Genomic DNA, 17094 nt, shown 5'->3' on the forward strand with positions numbered 1-17094 from the left:
GCTTAAGAAATGGTAGTTATTATCCTCCCTATCAACTTTTTATCACGTCACTCTCCTCTTCAGAATTCTCCAATGGCTCTGAATTACATACAAAATAAACTCCAAATTCTTTAATCTGACACCCAATCCTCCTAAATCTGGTCCCAACACTCTTCATCTCCTAGCACTATACCAATTCTCCAAACAGGTTTTCTCTTTCTCTTCATGCTCCTGAAACTCTTGCACCTCCCCCCACCTATCCTGTAACTCTGTCTTCCTGGAATGCCTTCCCAATCCAAACCTTATTCAGCAACTAAAGTCCTGTTCAAGTAATTCCTCCCCCTTGAAGCCTTCCTAGACCATTCCACACCACAGGGAGTTCTTTTCCTCTTCTAAATGTAATGACTTTACCTACCCCTCACCTGTTAACTGATAAATGTCAATCAACAAACATTTACTTTAAGTATAAGGTACCAAGAGAAGAGGCAATATAAATTAATAGGTCACTACCCACAAAAAGTTTACAGGCAACTAAAGGAGAGAAGGAATCTACATAGAAAATATCTTATGATATGAACTTATTCTGTGCCATTATCTACTCAATTAGATTTCTTAATTTCCTGGGAAGGGGGGAAGTCACACAATGTGCTTACCCGGCCCACAGCAGACAATAAATACTTGACTTAACTCTATTATCCAATTGTCAGACCTATAAGCAAATAATTGGTGAAAACTGAAACACTCATACATCCCTAATAATAATTTCTAATAATAAATAAAATAATACAGGATATTGGAATCAACATAGGTTTTCTGACCTGTTCAAGTGCTCCAGGAAGGTCATTCACCCAGTGCAAGCTAAAATATAAAAATACATATTTATTTTAGTTTGTTTGTATAATGATAAACCACAGAAAGGTGTTAACTTTTGAAGTCTGAAATCACATAGCAAAATTCACTGAATGTTTTCATTAAAGTTTTAAAATAATAAATATCTCTGGGTGAAAACACTAGAAAATTCCCATGTCAGTATATCACTATGCTTAAGTAAAATACCTGATATGATAACTGTCTAATTTTCAACACTGAATAAAGTTAAAGTAATTCCGTCATTCCTACTCAAGTATCTCATCTAAACAATACTATTCTGAGACCTTATTAGAAGACTGTAGTAAAAATAAGCACCTGATATCATGTTCAAAGAAGCTCATCAATTAAATCAAACATTAAACTAGGGATTTATAGTGTTATGTTCCTAGAAAAAAAAAATTCTTCAATGGACCTAAAATTTTTCCAAGGAAAATAGTATTATTCATCGAAACTTAACTCAGTGAGTTTTCTGATAATACCTCAATTTAATTGAAGATTATGAAAAAATGAGCTCTATATACTTAAACTAAAGTTTCATCATATTTAGCTCAATAACTGAGAACAAAATATTAATTTAAGGAGCCGTTTACTTTGTCTTTTGGTCTTATTTACCCTTTCCCAGTGCTTGGTCCTACGTGACAAGAATCAGACCATTTTCAATCTCAGTAGAATATAGTTGCACTTTCCGGCCAGAGTTGGCATCCTTTTATGCTGGGTGCCAGGTCAGAATTCAACTATTTCAAACCGTTCTATGTTAAGCTCATATTTAACTTTTATAAAGCTTCACACAATTATTAGATCCTTTAAAAACTAGGGAGGCCATATTATAAGCTCGATCAGTAAACTGAAACCAGTAGAATTAGTTACTTGCAAAAACTAAGCAGATGAGTTAAAGCTAAAACTCAGGTTCTGGACCCCTGCCTAGTGCTCTTTCCTTAGATCAAGGCTCCCATTGGGGAGTGAAGAAATTAAAAACTCTTTAAGGAAAGGGTGACCAACTTTCCTGGTTTGTCTGGAACTGAAGGGCCTCCCAGGATATAAGACTTCCAGATCTGAAAACCAGTAAAATCCTTGGCGATCTGGGACAGTTGGTCACCTAAAACAGCTATCAAAAGGGTCGTTCTGGACATGGAGGGCATGTTGAACCTTTGAACGAGAATCTATCTGACTATATAATAAGATGGAAAAAATAAGATCTCACATAGGATATTATATTTTCTGTATTAGACTTTGAATTTCTTTGATGGCAGGATCCCTGTTCGAATTCATTTTGTATTCCATCAAAGCATTCACTAGCACAGTGCCTTATATATTATAATCTATTCAGTAAATATTTGTAATACATGTTTGTGGGATAAAAGTGGAGGAACATGTTAGAAAGCATAAAGGAAAAGTAGTCTTAAACATTACATTTCTATGTAGAAGAATCAACATTGAAGGGAACACTAGCTTTCCCTTATTTGCTAGGATGAGTTTATGATAACAGTACTTAAAATTTGGATTGGGAAGCCAGGTACTCTTTTAAACTCTGGTCCCCAAAAATATCTATTCTAGGTTAACAGTTAACATTAGAGATGAAAACCCTTCTTCTATCACAAAAAAAAAGCTTTAAAAATTGACAAAAATTGAAAAAACAAAAACAAAAAGTTGAATTAGTATATCATATTATCTCCATTAGGGAGCCTATAATCCATAACTCTTTACCAGAAAATCTTACAGTTTATAAATCAAGGTAATTGGTTTGTGATTTTAATTATTAAGAATTTACTGCATTATTTTCTTTACCTTGTAATATTAAACCTTTAGAGAACAAATTATCTATAAAGTTTTCTTTTTTAAATTACATTCACATTTATAATGTAAAATGTGCCATTCTGACCATTTCAAAGTGTATAGTTCAGTGGTATTACTTTTATAATGTTGTCCTACCATCATCACCTTCCTTTACTAAAACTTTTTCATCACCCAAAACAGAAAGTCTTCACCCATTAAGCAATAATTTCCCATACCCCCTCTGCCAAGCCCCTGGTAACCTCTAATCTACTTTCTGTCCCAATGAATTGGCTAATTCTAGATATTTCATATAAATGGAATTATACAATATTTGTCCTTTGTGTCTGGCTTATTTTACTTCGCATTATTTTCATACCCATCCATGTTGTAGCATATATCAGAACTTTATTCCTTTACATGAACAAAACATATTCCATTGTATGCATATACTGCATTTTGTTTATCCATTAATCTGTCAATGCACCTATGGGCTGTGTCCACCTTTTGGCTACTGTGAACAAGGCTCCTATGAACATGAACACTGGTGTACAAGTATCTGATTCCCTGCTTTCAATTCTTTGGTATATATACGTAGTAGTAGAATTGCCACGTTATATGGTAATTCTATATTTATAACATTTTTTAAAAGTACAAATGGAATACCAACCTTAAACTGCTAACTACCAGGTCAAATGTATTTTCTTTGAAGGGAAGGAACTCTTCATCAGCTAAAACACTGACAGTAGGAATTTCCGTTTCTAAGGTGTTTTTCTAATGATAAAAGAAAAGTTCAAAACACATTGATATAGACTCTCAATTACTAATGCAATCATTGTTACACTGAAGTAATGTTATACTCATTTGACAGTTCACACTTCTTCCAAAAAATAAAAAATAAAAAAATAAGGTGACAACAGAAGGACTCAAAAATATTTGCTAAATGACATTTAAGACCAGTCAGAAAACCTGGATAGCTGGTTGGAAAAACATCATTAGGATACTGATTTTATATACCAGAAGACTGAAACTTTCAGTGAAATAACCAAAACCATAAAAGTACTAGATAAAAATACGGATGAGTATTTTTATACTCTTAGGCGAGAAAGCCTAAGTATGACTCAAAAACCATAAACTTAGAGGAAAAAATTGTTACATTTGTTGATAAACTAACTAAAACTTCTAAAAAGCAACAAGCAATGAAAATAAAAATTAGGAAACTATTTACAACATATGTAATAAAGGATAAATATCCGTAAAAAATAAACTCTTACAAATCACCTAGAATAATAACATGCCGAGGTTAAAACAGATTAAGGACAAATTGCAGGTGAGTCACAAAATTATTTACAAAATTCACAAATTAAGAAATACCAATAGCCAAGAGACATCAACAGCTGTTTGGCTGTACCAGTAATCAAAGAAATGTAAATAATAACAATGAGATTCTACTTTCTGCCTATCAGATTGACAAAGACAAAAAAAGAAAGACAACACCAACTGTTGCCAAAGAAAAGGAGAAATAAGCACTTTCATATAATACCACTGTTCAGTCTTTCTAAGGGCAGTCTGGAGATGTATTTCAAAACTTAAAAACAAACATCACTGAATTCATAAGTTCCACTACTAGGAATTTACTTCCAAGAAGAAAAATCAAATACACAAAGTTGCTTTACATAAGAATGTTCATCACAGCATTGATTATTAAGAAACTATAAATAAAACTGCCCTTTTAAAAGAAATTTGGCTAAATAAACCATGGAATATTCATATATTGGAATACTTTATAGCCACTTAAAAAAATGGTATGTGTATATGCGTGATGTGTGGGTATCTATATACATGTAAACACACATTATTCATTCACATAGAAATGACATTGCATGAAAAACATGGCAAGTTAGCATAATAACTATTCATATAAAATAGTGCACTGAGGCTATTAGCTATATATCTGCAAAGGTGGAGAACAAAATGTTACCAATGGTTGCCTGAGTGATGGGACTAGGGATGATCTTTCCTTTCTCCTATGTATTTCCTGTATTGTTTAAGTTTTCTTTGTGTGTGTTATATTCATAATCAGAAAAAAAAAAATAGAACCATTTTTATTTTGAAGAAAATAAAAATAAAGAACTGAAAATAAGACCAGCAGATCACAAACCAACAGTGTTACAAAACCTACCTACCAAAGCATTTTCTGCAATGTCTGCTTGGAAAAACTTTCTCACAGTTTCCTGCAACAGAATAATTAAATCTGTTCAGATGATACATGTACACAAAATGAAACAGTAATAAAGAAAACAATTATTGAAATTGCTAAAGGAGAAAAAGATGTTATGGATTCACATTTAGCTTTGTAGGGGTATTTGAGTGTATAACATTAGTATGGTTCACTAATTTACTCAACTAGGTTAGGGCTTATTTGTTAAAATTCCCATGGCATAATATGCGGAGAGCTAGTTTTCTCACTCTTTGTGCCATGAAGAACCTAGAATGGTTTTTTACCTTTTAGTTGTTCATTCAAAGAATTTACATAGAAGGAAGAAAGAATTAACAAACACAGATACTCGGGGACCTTAAGTGCTTTAATATTCTCTCTGCTTCACCTATCCTCTCTTCCTTCCAAGAGGAAAAGAAAATGTGCTATTTTCTCCTTGGTTAACACTTTCCACCATGTTCTCCTAACCTCTCTTCTCCAAGATACTGCTCTCTCAAGCACCATCTCTATCATCTTCAATCTCTGTCTTCTCTATCACTTTCTCTCAACTTAAAACAGGCATAAGTCTCCCAATCTTGAAAAACCTCCTCACCTCTAACTACCTTCTAGTTTTGTGATTCACATCCTTACTTCTCACTAATGTCTCTCTCTGCAAGTCTATTACCCCTTTCACTGCTTTATTAAAACTGTTTATAAAGATGACTATTGCCTAATCACCACCAACTACAACAGTCTTCTCTCACTGCTCTTAGTCCCACTTCACTTGACTCCTATGACACACAGAACTGTTGATGGTCTCCTAAAAACTTTAGTACTTTCTACTCTGGTTCCCTAACTCTAGTAGAGAAGACCCTTTCTTCCTTACCTACACCTCCTTCTTACTTCCTTGCCCATACCTTGGAAAGGGCACCCTACCACATAACCTACCAGCCTGAGGGAGTGCAGGTAAATGTGTAACAAAAGGCTCTCCAAAAAAATGTGCCCTAAGTCATAGGGTATGCTGACTTCCATGGTGTAACTAGTCTCACCATGGCAGATTTCACCACTGCTGAATGCAGAGTTGAAAAGATATGTGCACCATTGGCTCTCATGAGCTAGCTAGCTCCAGCATACCACTGTGAGGGTGAAGAATGAGTCTAATCAAACTATTTGTTCTTGTCTCACACTGGAAAATTTGATACAAGAGACTTAGAGACATGCAGTCAGGAGCAGTGGTGTGCTGGTAAAGCTTTAAAACTGGCTCATGGTGAGGGGCTGTTACGTAGCATTTGCCAATTTCCATAGTGTAAATACCCCCATCATGGCTGGTTTCAAGATATCAACATGATGTCACTGAATAAAGAGTAGGGAAAAGATATTAACAATCAGTTCTCTTGAACTGGTAGGAGCTGGCTCCAGCTTTGGGTGTCAGGTACTCATTTTGGAACCAGATGCATTGATGAACACTAGGGATAGTCTGAGAAGGCAAAAAAAAAAAAAAAAAAAAAAAAAAATGTGGGCAACCATGCAACATCCATATAATTCCAGAAAGCATGTGAACAAGAGGGGCTTGGTACTGATGTTTTAAAGTCCCCAACCTTGTGAAACCTGGCCTTACTTCTGGATCATTAAGTTACATAAGAGCCTCTATGTAATAAATGTCTCTGGGTTTAAACTAGTTTCAGTGGATTTCTACTTCTTACAATCAAAAGATACCTTATTAGGACACTTTCCAAATTACTATTCCTGGCAAATTGTTGGCTCCTCCTCATCCACTCACTCCAACTGCAGACTCCTTTCTACATTCTCACCACAGAGATGTTCCCAATTCTTATGGCTTCAGTTGTCACCTCTATACAAAGGCCAACAATAGCCTCCATGTAGCCAAATATACTTGGTCTCATTTAATCCTCACAAAACCCCTTTCAGATAAGTACTACTGCTCATATTTTATAGAAACTGAGGTCTGGAGAGGTTGGGTAAATGGTCCAATGTTACATGGACAGCAAGTGGCAGAGCTGGATTTTGAATTCCTGTTGTCTAACTTCAAGTCAGTACTCTTAACTACCACACCCACGTTCCAGGTCCACATTTCCAACCCCTGCCAGATATCAACACTAATATATCCCACTATCACCTCAGTCTCAACATATTGAAAAAGAATCATCCTTCCTCCCTGCCCTATCCTCATCCCCTGACTTTTTACAGTTACTCATGACACGCATAACCTCAAAGTTATCTTGTATTTATTCACACAATATTCATTTTAAAAATCTTCACTTTATGCCCATTACATAGTCCATGGAGCTTATATTTCAGTGAGACAGGCAACAAATAAACAAACATACCTCAGGTGCTAATAAGTGCTAGGGAGAAAAATTAAGCAAGTAGCCAGCGGAGAGTGGAGCACTATTTCATGGTGCAGTCAGGGAAAGAACCTTTGATGAGGGATCATTTAAACAAAGACCTATGAATGGTGAAGAAGTATACTACACAGATATGTCTTGGGGAAGGGCATAGAGAAAGGCAAGTGCAATGCAAAGTCCTGGCCTGTTCAAGAGACAGCAAGGAGGCCAGGACTGCTGAAAAGTAGACAGAGAGGTTTTGAAATAAGGTCAGAGACCTGATGAAGAGCCAAATCACATAGGGCCTACACATTACAGAGTGAGACGAGAAGCACCAGGTTTTAAGTAGAAGGCTGATAATGATTTGACTTATGTTTAAGAAGGATTATTTTGACTTTAATATACTTTCTCCAAAAAAGACATACAAATGGCCAATAAGATGCTGAAAAGATGCTCAACATCATTAGCCATAGGGAAATACAAATCAAAACCCAATGAAAGGATGTCAACAACATGGCAACATAAACAGCTACTGAAAACTCTCCAGAGATTCAATGAAAAAAAGGAAAATTCTGAATTGTTTGAAACTCTGGAGGAGGATATAGACTGGAGAAGGACCCTGGAGATGCCGAATTGAAGAAAGAGAAGAAGTATCAGGTAGGAATCTTCAGACCAGTTGGTCCTCTCGCCTCCCCGTCACTTGGGCTCAGTGAGGGAAAGGCACAGAATCAGCAGACGGGATCCTTCCCACCAGGGACACAGATTTTAAAATCTCTCACAGAGACATATCCCCACTGTTTGAAGACCTGGGAGACAGGGGAGGATATTTCAAGGCCCAGGCCAGTGAGGGACAAAGAGACTGAGAAAATGTGGACAGAGACTGCATTTCTAGCCCTGGGTCTGAAAACCCTTCCCCCACACACTCTTGAAGGAAGCAGCAGCCAGTGGCCATTTCCTTGCCTTGGCGATGGCTGGAGTGATGGGTCAGCTAGCAAGTATACTGCTATGGGGGTAGCCCCACATCGACCCAGATTTTGGTCGGCAAAGTGAGGGCACTGCAATCTCGCAGTTTCAGCTCAACTGTGTAGACACAGCCTGTGCTTGGAGGCAAAGCAGCCTCTGAGGACGATTAAGTTACTGAATAGCACCATCTGCTGGACAGTCCAGCACTTTTTAAAAGATGCTCCAGACCCTTTATTAGGACCACAGGAGCTGGTCTACACACCATACACAGAAACCTTGCCCAGTTTTGGGTGAAAATATGGACAACCCAACTGTCAAAGCAGGGATCTAAAACAAACCCAGGTCTTGTTGACTGATGGAAAACAGAGCACCACTGGAAGCCAGAAGATCTGTATCATCACACACAGTGAACTTGCTGGGGTGCCCAGTACCTACCTCCTACCCCTGTGGTAGGCCACAGTGGATGTCTGATTTGGGGGGAAGACTGGGGGGCAGAGCCAATCTGACAACTGGCCAGTGAAAGAAACAAAGAAATATAGAGATTAAAGAAAACCAACAAGAAAACCCAAGGCAAAAGAGAGAAAACAACCTCCAGAATAAACTAATCAAGAAAATCAGATGCCTAGACAGCAAAACATAACGAGCCACACCAGGAAACACAAAGATATAGCCCAGTCAAAGGAACAAGCTAACACCTCAACTGAGATTCAAGAGTTGAAACAACTAATTAAAGATGTTTAAACAAATCTAAATCAACTCAATGAGTTGAAAGAAAAAATGACAAAAGAGATGAAGGATATAAAGAAAACAGTGGATCACCATCAGGAATAATTTGTGAACTTGAAAAAACAAATGGTAGAACTTACAGGAATGAAAGGCACAATAGAAGAAATGAAAAACACAATGGAGACACACAACAGCAGACTTGGTGTTCTGGTTTGCTAATGCTGCCATTATGCAAAATACCATAAATGGATTGGCTTTTATAAAGGGGGTTTATTTGATTACAAAGTTACAATCTGAAGTCCATGAAAATGTCCAAATGAAGGCATCAACACAAGTATACCTTCACCGAAGGAAGGTCAATGGCATCTGGAAAACCTCTGTTAGTTGGGAAGGCACGTGGCTGGCATCTGCTGATCCAAGATTGTGTTCCAGCTCCACTCTCAGCTCTTGTGTGCTCTTCAAAGTGTCTCCTCTTGGCTACAGCACCTCCTTCTGTCTGTGAACACTTTTATAGGACTCCAGTGATTCAATTAAGACTCACCCTGAATGGGTGGGGTAAGCCTCCATGGAAATTATTCAATCAAAGGTCTGAACCACAGTTGACTGAGTCACATCTCCATGGAAACACTCAATCAAAGGATTCCAACCTAATCAACATTAATGTGTCTGCTCCCATTAGACTGCATCAAAGAACATGGTGTTTTGGGGGACATAATACATCCAAACTAGCACACTGGGAGGCAGAAAAAAGATTACTGAACTAGGGGACAGGACATCTGAAATCCTACACACAAAAGAACAGATAGGGAAAAGAATGGAAAAATATCAGCAGGGGCACAGGAAACTGAATGACAACATGAAACACATGAATAATACATGTCCCAGAAGGAGAAGAGAAGGGAAAGAATAACAGAGGAAATAATCAATGTAATTTTCCCAACTGTTAAGAAAGACACGAAATTACAGGTCCAAGAAGCATAGTGTACTCCAAACAGAACTGATCCAAATAGACCTACTCCAAGACACCTACTAATCATATCATCAAATGTAAAAGACAGAGAATTCCGAAAGCAGCAAAGGAAAGCAATCCATCACATACAAGAGAAACGCAATTAACAGCAAGTGCAGATTTCTCAGTAGAAAACATGGAGGTGAGAAGGCAGTGGTATGATATATTCAAGATAGTGAAAGAGAAAAACTGCCAATCAAGAATCCCATATCCAGCAAAACAGTCCTTCAAAAATGAGGGAGAGTTTAAAATATTTACAGATAAACAGACACTGAGAGAGTTCATGAACGGGAGACCTCCTCTACAAGAAATTCTAAAGGGAGTGCTACAGACAGACAGGAAAAGACAGGAGAAAGAGGTTTGGAGAAGAGTGTAGAAATGGAGATACCAGAAGATAGAAAGAGGGTAAAGATCAGGCATTTGATGCTGAAGGAGTACAGAATGTACAACAGGATTGATTGTAAAGATCCAGAAATGGATAGCACAATACTGCATGATAGTAGCACAATATTTTAAGTACACTGAACAAAGATGACTTTGAGTACGGTTGAAAGAGGAAGGTTAGGGGCATGTAGGACACCAGAAAGAAAGACAGAAGATAAAGACTGGGAGAGTATAACTTAGTGAAACCTACAGTGGTCAATGATCATGATTAAATGTGCAAATATAAGAATGTTTTTACATGAGGGAGAACAAATGGATGTCATCTCTGCAAGGTATTGAAAATGGGATAGTATTGGGGAAAAAATACAATCAATGCAAACTGAGTCTACAGTTAATAGCAACATTGTAATATGCTTCCATTAATTGTACCAAAGGCAATATACTAAAGCTAAATGTCTTTAGAGGGGGATATAAGGGAGAGGTATGGGATTTTTGGCATTGGTGTTGTTGTCTGACCTTTTTATTATATTTTATTTTTTTCTTTTGTTGCTTTTTAGTCGCCATTTTTTTTTTTTTTTTTCACCTCTTCCTCTTTCTGGAAGAAACTGAAATGTCCTTATACCAACAGTCATGGTGAATGCATAACTATGTGATTATACAGGGAACCCCTGATTGCTTACATAGGAGGGAATATATGGTGTGTGAATAAAACCATCTAAAAATAAACAGAGGGATATAAATGCTGGAGAAAATGTGGAGAGAGGGATGTACTTAATCACTATTGGTGGGGAAATAGAACGGTGCAGCCCACAGGAAGCTAACCATGGGGTGATTCCACAGGAAGCTAACCATGGGGTTGCCATATGGTCCTGCAACCCTGTCATTGGGTATTTACTTGAAAGAACTGAAAAGAGGGACACGGATGGACATTTGCACAAGGGGGTTTATGGTGGCAGTATTCATGATTTGCAGTGGATGCTGGCCTACGGGTACACTGACTGATGAATGGAATGGTGAACTGTGGTGTATACATGCAATGGAATATTAAGCTACTACAAGAAGGAATGAAGTTGTGAGGTATGCAAGTAGGTGAGTGGACATTGAGGACAGCGTGTTGAGTGAAATAAACCAGAAATGAAAAGACAAACATTATAATGCCTCACTAATATGGACTAACTATAACGTGCAAACTCTAAGAATTAAGTCTGAGATATTAGGTTATCAGGGGAAGGCTTATGGTAAAGGTTCCTAGATTGTAAGCTCTTAACAGCAGTTACATCTATTTTATTTGTAATGGCTATTTCTAAATTCTGAGATGCTGAGCTCTTTGTGTATAACCTGGTCAGTCTCTGCAACTTTGGGTATCTGTGTGACACCTGAGGCTCAAAGCCAGAGTCCCGCAGCTATGAATGTCAGCATTACCCCATACGGCAAATGTTAAAGAGTCTGAAAAAGAGATCAGACTTCAATTAGAGATATGAATGAAATGGACTTGATTAGGACTAAGGTAAATCAGACTACAGGGTAAAAGATGATATTGATGGTGCTTTAAAACTTCAACTTCTATGTGAGACCAAAGGAAGAGATGTTTATTAGGTGTAAAATCTGTATTTTTTTGTAGCACACTATATAATTTAACTTCTATGGTCAGTTTATTCAAACAACATAATTACATGGAACTTTGAGTAGGGAGTGAAATCTGGTTTGTTTGTACAGGTTAGTCTGAAGCCCTGATACATCCCAGAGTAATCTGGGCAGAGAATAAAAGTGTATTAGTAAAGCCCCCTTGAGCGACTGGGGAAAATGTGGAAATATTAAACTTCCCCTCCTGGGGAACTACTGATACTCTCACAAGCACTGGGAACTACCAATTTAGAAGGCCAAGCCCTTGATCTTGGGGCTTGCCCTTATGAAATTTGTTACTACAAAGGAGAGACTAAGCCTACTTATAATTATGCATAAGAGTTACCCAAAGAACCTCTTTTGTTGCTCAGATGTGGCCTCTCTAAGTCAACCCTGCAGGTAAACTCACTGCCCTCTCCCATAAGTGGGACATGACTCCCAGGGGTATAAGTCTCCCTGGCAACATGGGACATGACTCACAGAGAGAAGCTCGGCCCTGGGATGGTGGGCTTAAAAAGCCTTCTTGGACCAAAAGGGGGAAGAGAAATGAAACAAAATAAAGTTTCAGTGGCTGAGAGATTTCAAATATAGTTGAGAGGTCATTCTGGAGGTTTATCTTTTGCATTATTTAGATATCCCTTTTTCCTTTTTAGTATATTGGAATAGCTAGAAGGAAATACCTGAAACTGTTGAACTGTAACCCAGTAGCCTTGATTCTTGAAGAAGATTGTATAACTATATAGCTTACATTGTGTGACCATGTGTTTGTGAAAACCTTGTGGTTCACATTCCGTTTATCCAGTTTATGTGCAGATCAGTAGAAAAATGAGGACAAAAAGTAAATGAATAATAGGGATGGATGGGGGGTATGGGATGTTTTGGGTGTTCTTTTTTACGTTTTGGTACTTGGATGGTAGTGATGAATACATAACTATATAATGGTACTGTGAAGAACTGATTGTACACTGTACACTGTAGATGATTGTATAGTTTGTGAATATATCTCAATAAAATTGAATTAAAAAAATTCAATGAGATATCTCTTTATACCCACTAGGATGGCTATTACTTTAAAAAGATGGAAAAAAACAAGTGTTGGTGAGGATAAGGAAAAATAGGAGCCCTCATATCTTGCTAATGGGAATGTAAAATAGTGCATCTGCTGTGGAAAACAGTTTGGCAAGTCCTCAGAAAGTTAAGTATAGAATAACCATATGACTTGGCAATCCCACTTCCATCCAAAATAATTGAAAGCATAGCCCTGAAAGGTATTTGTATGCCAATATTCATAGCAGCATTATTCACAATCGCCAAAAGGTGGAAGTAACCCAAGAATCCAACAATAGATGAATGGATAAACAAAATGTGGTTTATCCATGTAATGGAATATTATTTGCATGAATATGAATTAATAAAATGAATGAAGTTCCGATAGATGCTGCAACATGGATGAACCTTGAAGACAATATACTGAGTGAAGTAAGCCAGACACAAAAGGATAAATAGTACATGATGTCACTTATATGAAATGCCTAGAAGATGCAAATTCATAAGACAAAGTCGATTAGAGGTTATCAGAGGTGGGAGGCTGGGGGAGGGAAATGGGGACTTAATGATCAGGTAGGTATAGAGTTTGTTTGTTTGGGGTGATGAAAACATTTTGGTACTTGGATGGTGGTGATGGTTGTGCAACACGGTGACTAAAATTAATTCCACTGAATTGTATAATGGAAAGCGATTAAAATGAGAAATTTTACATTGTATGTACGTTACCAAATTAAAAAAAAAAAAGGATTACTTTGATTGCTGGGAGAACAAACTGACAAGGGCAAGGGTAGAAGCAGGGAGACCAATAAGGAAGCTATTACAGTAATCTACGCAACAGGTGATGGTAGCTTAGACAAGCACAATAATGGTAAAGGTGGTAAGTAGTAGAGTTATGGATGTACTTTTGAAATATAAACAAGATTTGCTGATGGGTTAGATACGGAAGGGGAAGACATAAGTTTTTTGGCCTGAACAACTGGAAGAATGGATTTGTCTTGCCCACCATATCAAATCAGTCATCAAGTTCTATTGCTTCTACTAAGTCTCTGTCCTACATCCTTTCCTTTAAATCTTGGTCTCCACATGGGTGGTAGCAGGCCTTTATCTCTCATGCCCTTTCAACCATTAACATCCTCTCCCTTTTTCAATCCTTCTTGCATTCCATCCCCAGATTAATCTCCCTTAAATGTTACTATATCATACACCCTATAGCATTCTATGTCTGTGCCTTTCCTCCTCCCATACGTTCACTTCCAAGGCCTCCATGAATCAACAATCCAAATTTTTCAAATCTCAGGTCACATTGTAACCTCTGAGAAATGCTGACTGCCTGAACCTTTGATGATTTTTCCTTTCCCTTAACTCTTTTTGCACTTCAACAACTGTACCATCTCTGTAGCATTTACCAATATCAATAGCAATATTTGTGGCACCTCAATCTCCCACCCTGGCCTACGTATATGCTTTTATCTAAGGAGATATTATTTTAAAAAATCCTACTTTAACTTCATGTCCAGCACAGTGTCCTATATACAAGAGGCTAAAACAATAAATGAATCTCATGTTCTGAATTAGAAAGTGCAACATAAAACTGTTTAAGTGTATTAATAAAGTATACTTATATTTATCAAGAAGAAAGATTTCTAACCAACTGATGAAATACTTTCCTAGCTAAAAAAATTAACTTAATCACATTTTTCATATTAATGTCAATCTGAATTTTATTTTGAGTTATCAAAATATTTAAACAAAGTGGGAATAAAGAGAAATTTATCATACATAGGTTTTTAAGAACCTGACTATTCTGAACACTATATATAATGGCTTCAAAGAAAAAAAAACACTTTAAGGAAAAAATACTTAAGAGGAGACAAAAACAACCAGTGTTTCTACCACTTAAAAAAAGTTAACCAGTCTGATATAATCAAAATCTAAATGGGATATGTACTGAATTAAGAAGGTCTTTCTTTAAAATTGGCCAATTTCAGTTCTCCATGTAAAATTATATCATCAAATAAGTATACCTTATTCAAATGTTGTGCTATATAGCCTCTTCCACAACCGACGTCCAAAGCAAGGGGGAAATCTCTAAAAAATAGACTCAGACGTTATGCTTTATCTGTAACACAATTAATAAAATAATTAAGAACTAATTTTTCTTAATTAAAAACATTTTAGTGAAGCAACTTTCAGAAAGTTAGATCATCCATCTGCCTCACCTTACAAGTCTTACAGAAAGTATTAACGTATAGAGCAAGTTTGTCTCGTCTAGCCATTCACAGGATCTTGTAAAGAACAGGTTTCCATAAGATTGCTCTATGATGCAGAGTCAAAGAACAGCTTTAATGGAGGCATTTTAATTTGATAATACCTCCAGATAAAGAATGAAAGAAAATATAGGAAATTAACATGAAAATAATCAGCATATTATCAGGGACTTAGTAATTATCCCTATTTCTCAAATACGCTGGAACAGCAAACTGCTTAGAAATCATCAAGTTCTTTGTGAAACATCATTAACTATTAATATTTTAAGCTAAAAAGAACCCCAAATAATAGCTAACTTTTACTGAAAAATTACCAGGTCCAAAGCACTATGCTAAGTGCTCAGACTTAAGTAAGTCAACTCAAGGTCACTCAACTAGTAAGTAGCAGAGTTGGAACTGAAATTGAATCAGTTTGAATCCTGAACCAGAACTCTTATTCTCTATGCTATGCTGTCTCCTTTAAATATACTATGTCATATCAAATCTGTACAGATATCTAATTGTAGGCTATAGGTTTACGAAAACTTAAACTTTTATCCACCAATAACATTTTGCCAAAAAACTGGAATAAAGAGTCCCTTTGACTATCTGTTGAAAATCTGCATCAAAAATATAGACCAGCTGCAACCTCAGCTGAATGTCCCAGAGCTGGGAAGGTGGAGCAGTGTGAATTAACAAAGCCCCATTCAGCCATCATTTGAGCAGACTGGGAGCCTCCCTACACAGCCCAGCAGCCCAGAACTGCCCTGGGGGGACGGCACTCACCTGTGACATAGCACAGTCATCCCTCAACAGAGGACCCGGGGTGCACGGCCTGGAAGAGGGGCCCACTTGCAAGTCTCAGGAGCCATACGCCAATACCAAAGACTTGTGGGTCAGTGGCAGAGACAAACTGTGGCAGGACTGAACTGAAGGATTAGACTATTGCAGCAGCTTTAAAACTCTAGGATCATCAGGGAGATTTGATTGTTAGGGCCACCCCCCCTCCCCGACTGCCCAGAAACACGCCCCACATACAGGGCGGGCAACACCAACTACACACGCAAGCTTGGTACACCAATTGGGCCCCACAAGACTCACTCCCCCACTCACCAAAAAGGCTAAGCAGGGGAGATCTGGCCTGTGGAGAACAGGTGGCTCGTGGACGCCACCTGCTGGTTAGTTAGAGAAAGTGTACTCCACAAAGCTGTAGATCTGATAAATTAGAGATAAGGACTTCAATAGGTCTACAAACCCTAAAAGAACCCTATCAAGTTCAGCAAATGCCACGAGGCCAAAAACAACAGAAAATTATAAAGCATATGAAAAAACCAGACGATATGGATAACCCAAGCCCAAGCACCCAAATCAAAAGACCAGAAGAGACACAGCACCTAGAGCAGCTACTCAAAGAACTAAAGATGAACAATGAGACCATAGTACGGGATATGAAGGAAATCAAGAAGACCCTAGAAGAGCATAAAGAAGACATTGCAAGACTAAATAAAAAAATGGATGATCTTATGGAAATTAAAGAAACTGTTGACCAAATTAAAAAGATTCTGGACACTCATAGTACAAGACTAGAGGAAGTTGAACAACGAATCAGTGACCTGGAAGATGACAGAATGGAAAATGAAAGCATAAAAGAAAGAATGGGGAAAAAAATTGAAAAACTCGAAATGGACCTCAGGGATATGATAGACAATATGAAACGTCCGAATATAAGACTCATTGGTGTCCCAGAAGGGGAAGAAAAGGGTAAAGGTCTAGGAAGAGTATTCAAAGAAATTGTTGGGGAAAACTTCCCAAATCTTCTAAACAACATAAATACACAAATCATAAATGCTCAGCGAACTCCAAATAGAATAAATCCAAAAAAAACCCACTCCGAGACATATACTGATCACACTGTCAAACATAGAAGAGAAGGAG

General features: G+C 37.4%; 1 protein-coding gene across 7 annotated transcripts in view; it reads right to left on the bottom strand.

Annotated features, from left to right (window-relative positions):
• Positions 1 to 17094, bottom strand: part of NDUFAF5 (NADH:ubiquinone oxidoreductase complex assembly factor 5) — a 53626-nt gene that overhangs the window by 26598 nt on the left and 9934 nt on the right. For 4 of the 7 annotated variants that reach the window (XR_005213163.1, XR_005213164.1, XM_037812096.1 and 1 more), the window contains exons 3-6: positions 14938 to 15001; positions 4806 to 4853; positions 3290 to 3393; positions 798 to 837 (exon numbers count right to left, since the gene is read on the bottom strand). Coding sequence is in view for 2 of the 7 variants with exons in the window: in XM_037812096.1 (XP_037668024.1) it covers positions 798 to 837; positions 3290 to 3393; positions 4806 to 4853; positions 14938 to 15001 (256 nt within the window). In the remaining 5 variants the exon portion in view is untranslated. Of the gene's footprint in view, positions 1 to 797; positions 838 to 3289; positions 3394 to 4805; positions 4854 to 14937; positions 15033 to 17094 lie in introns of all 7 variants that reach the window. The other 3 variants (XM_037812098.1, XM_037812100.1, XM_037812099.1) reach the window with 2 other exon arrangements.

The sequence above is a fragment of the Choloepus didactylus genome, chromosome 19 (genome assembly GCF_015220235.1).
Source record: "Choloepus didactylus isolate mChoDid1 chromosome 19, mChoDid1.pri, whole genome shotgun sequence".
Taxonomy (NCBI): domain Eukaryota; kingdom Metazoa; phylum Chordata; class Mammalia; order Pilosa; family Megalonychidae; genus Choloepus; species Choloepus didactylus.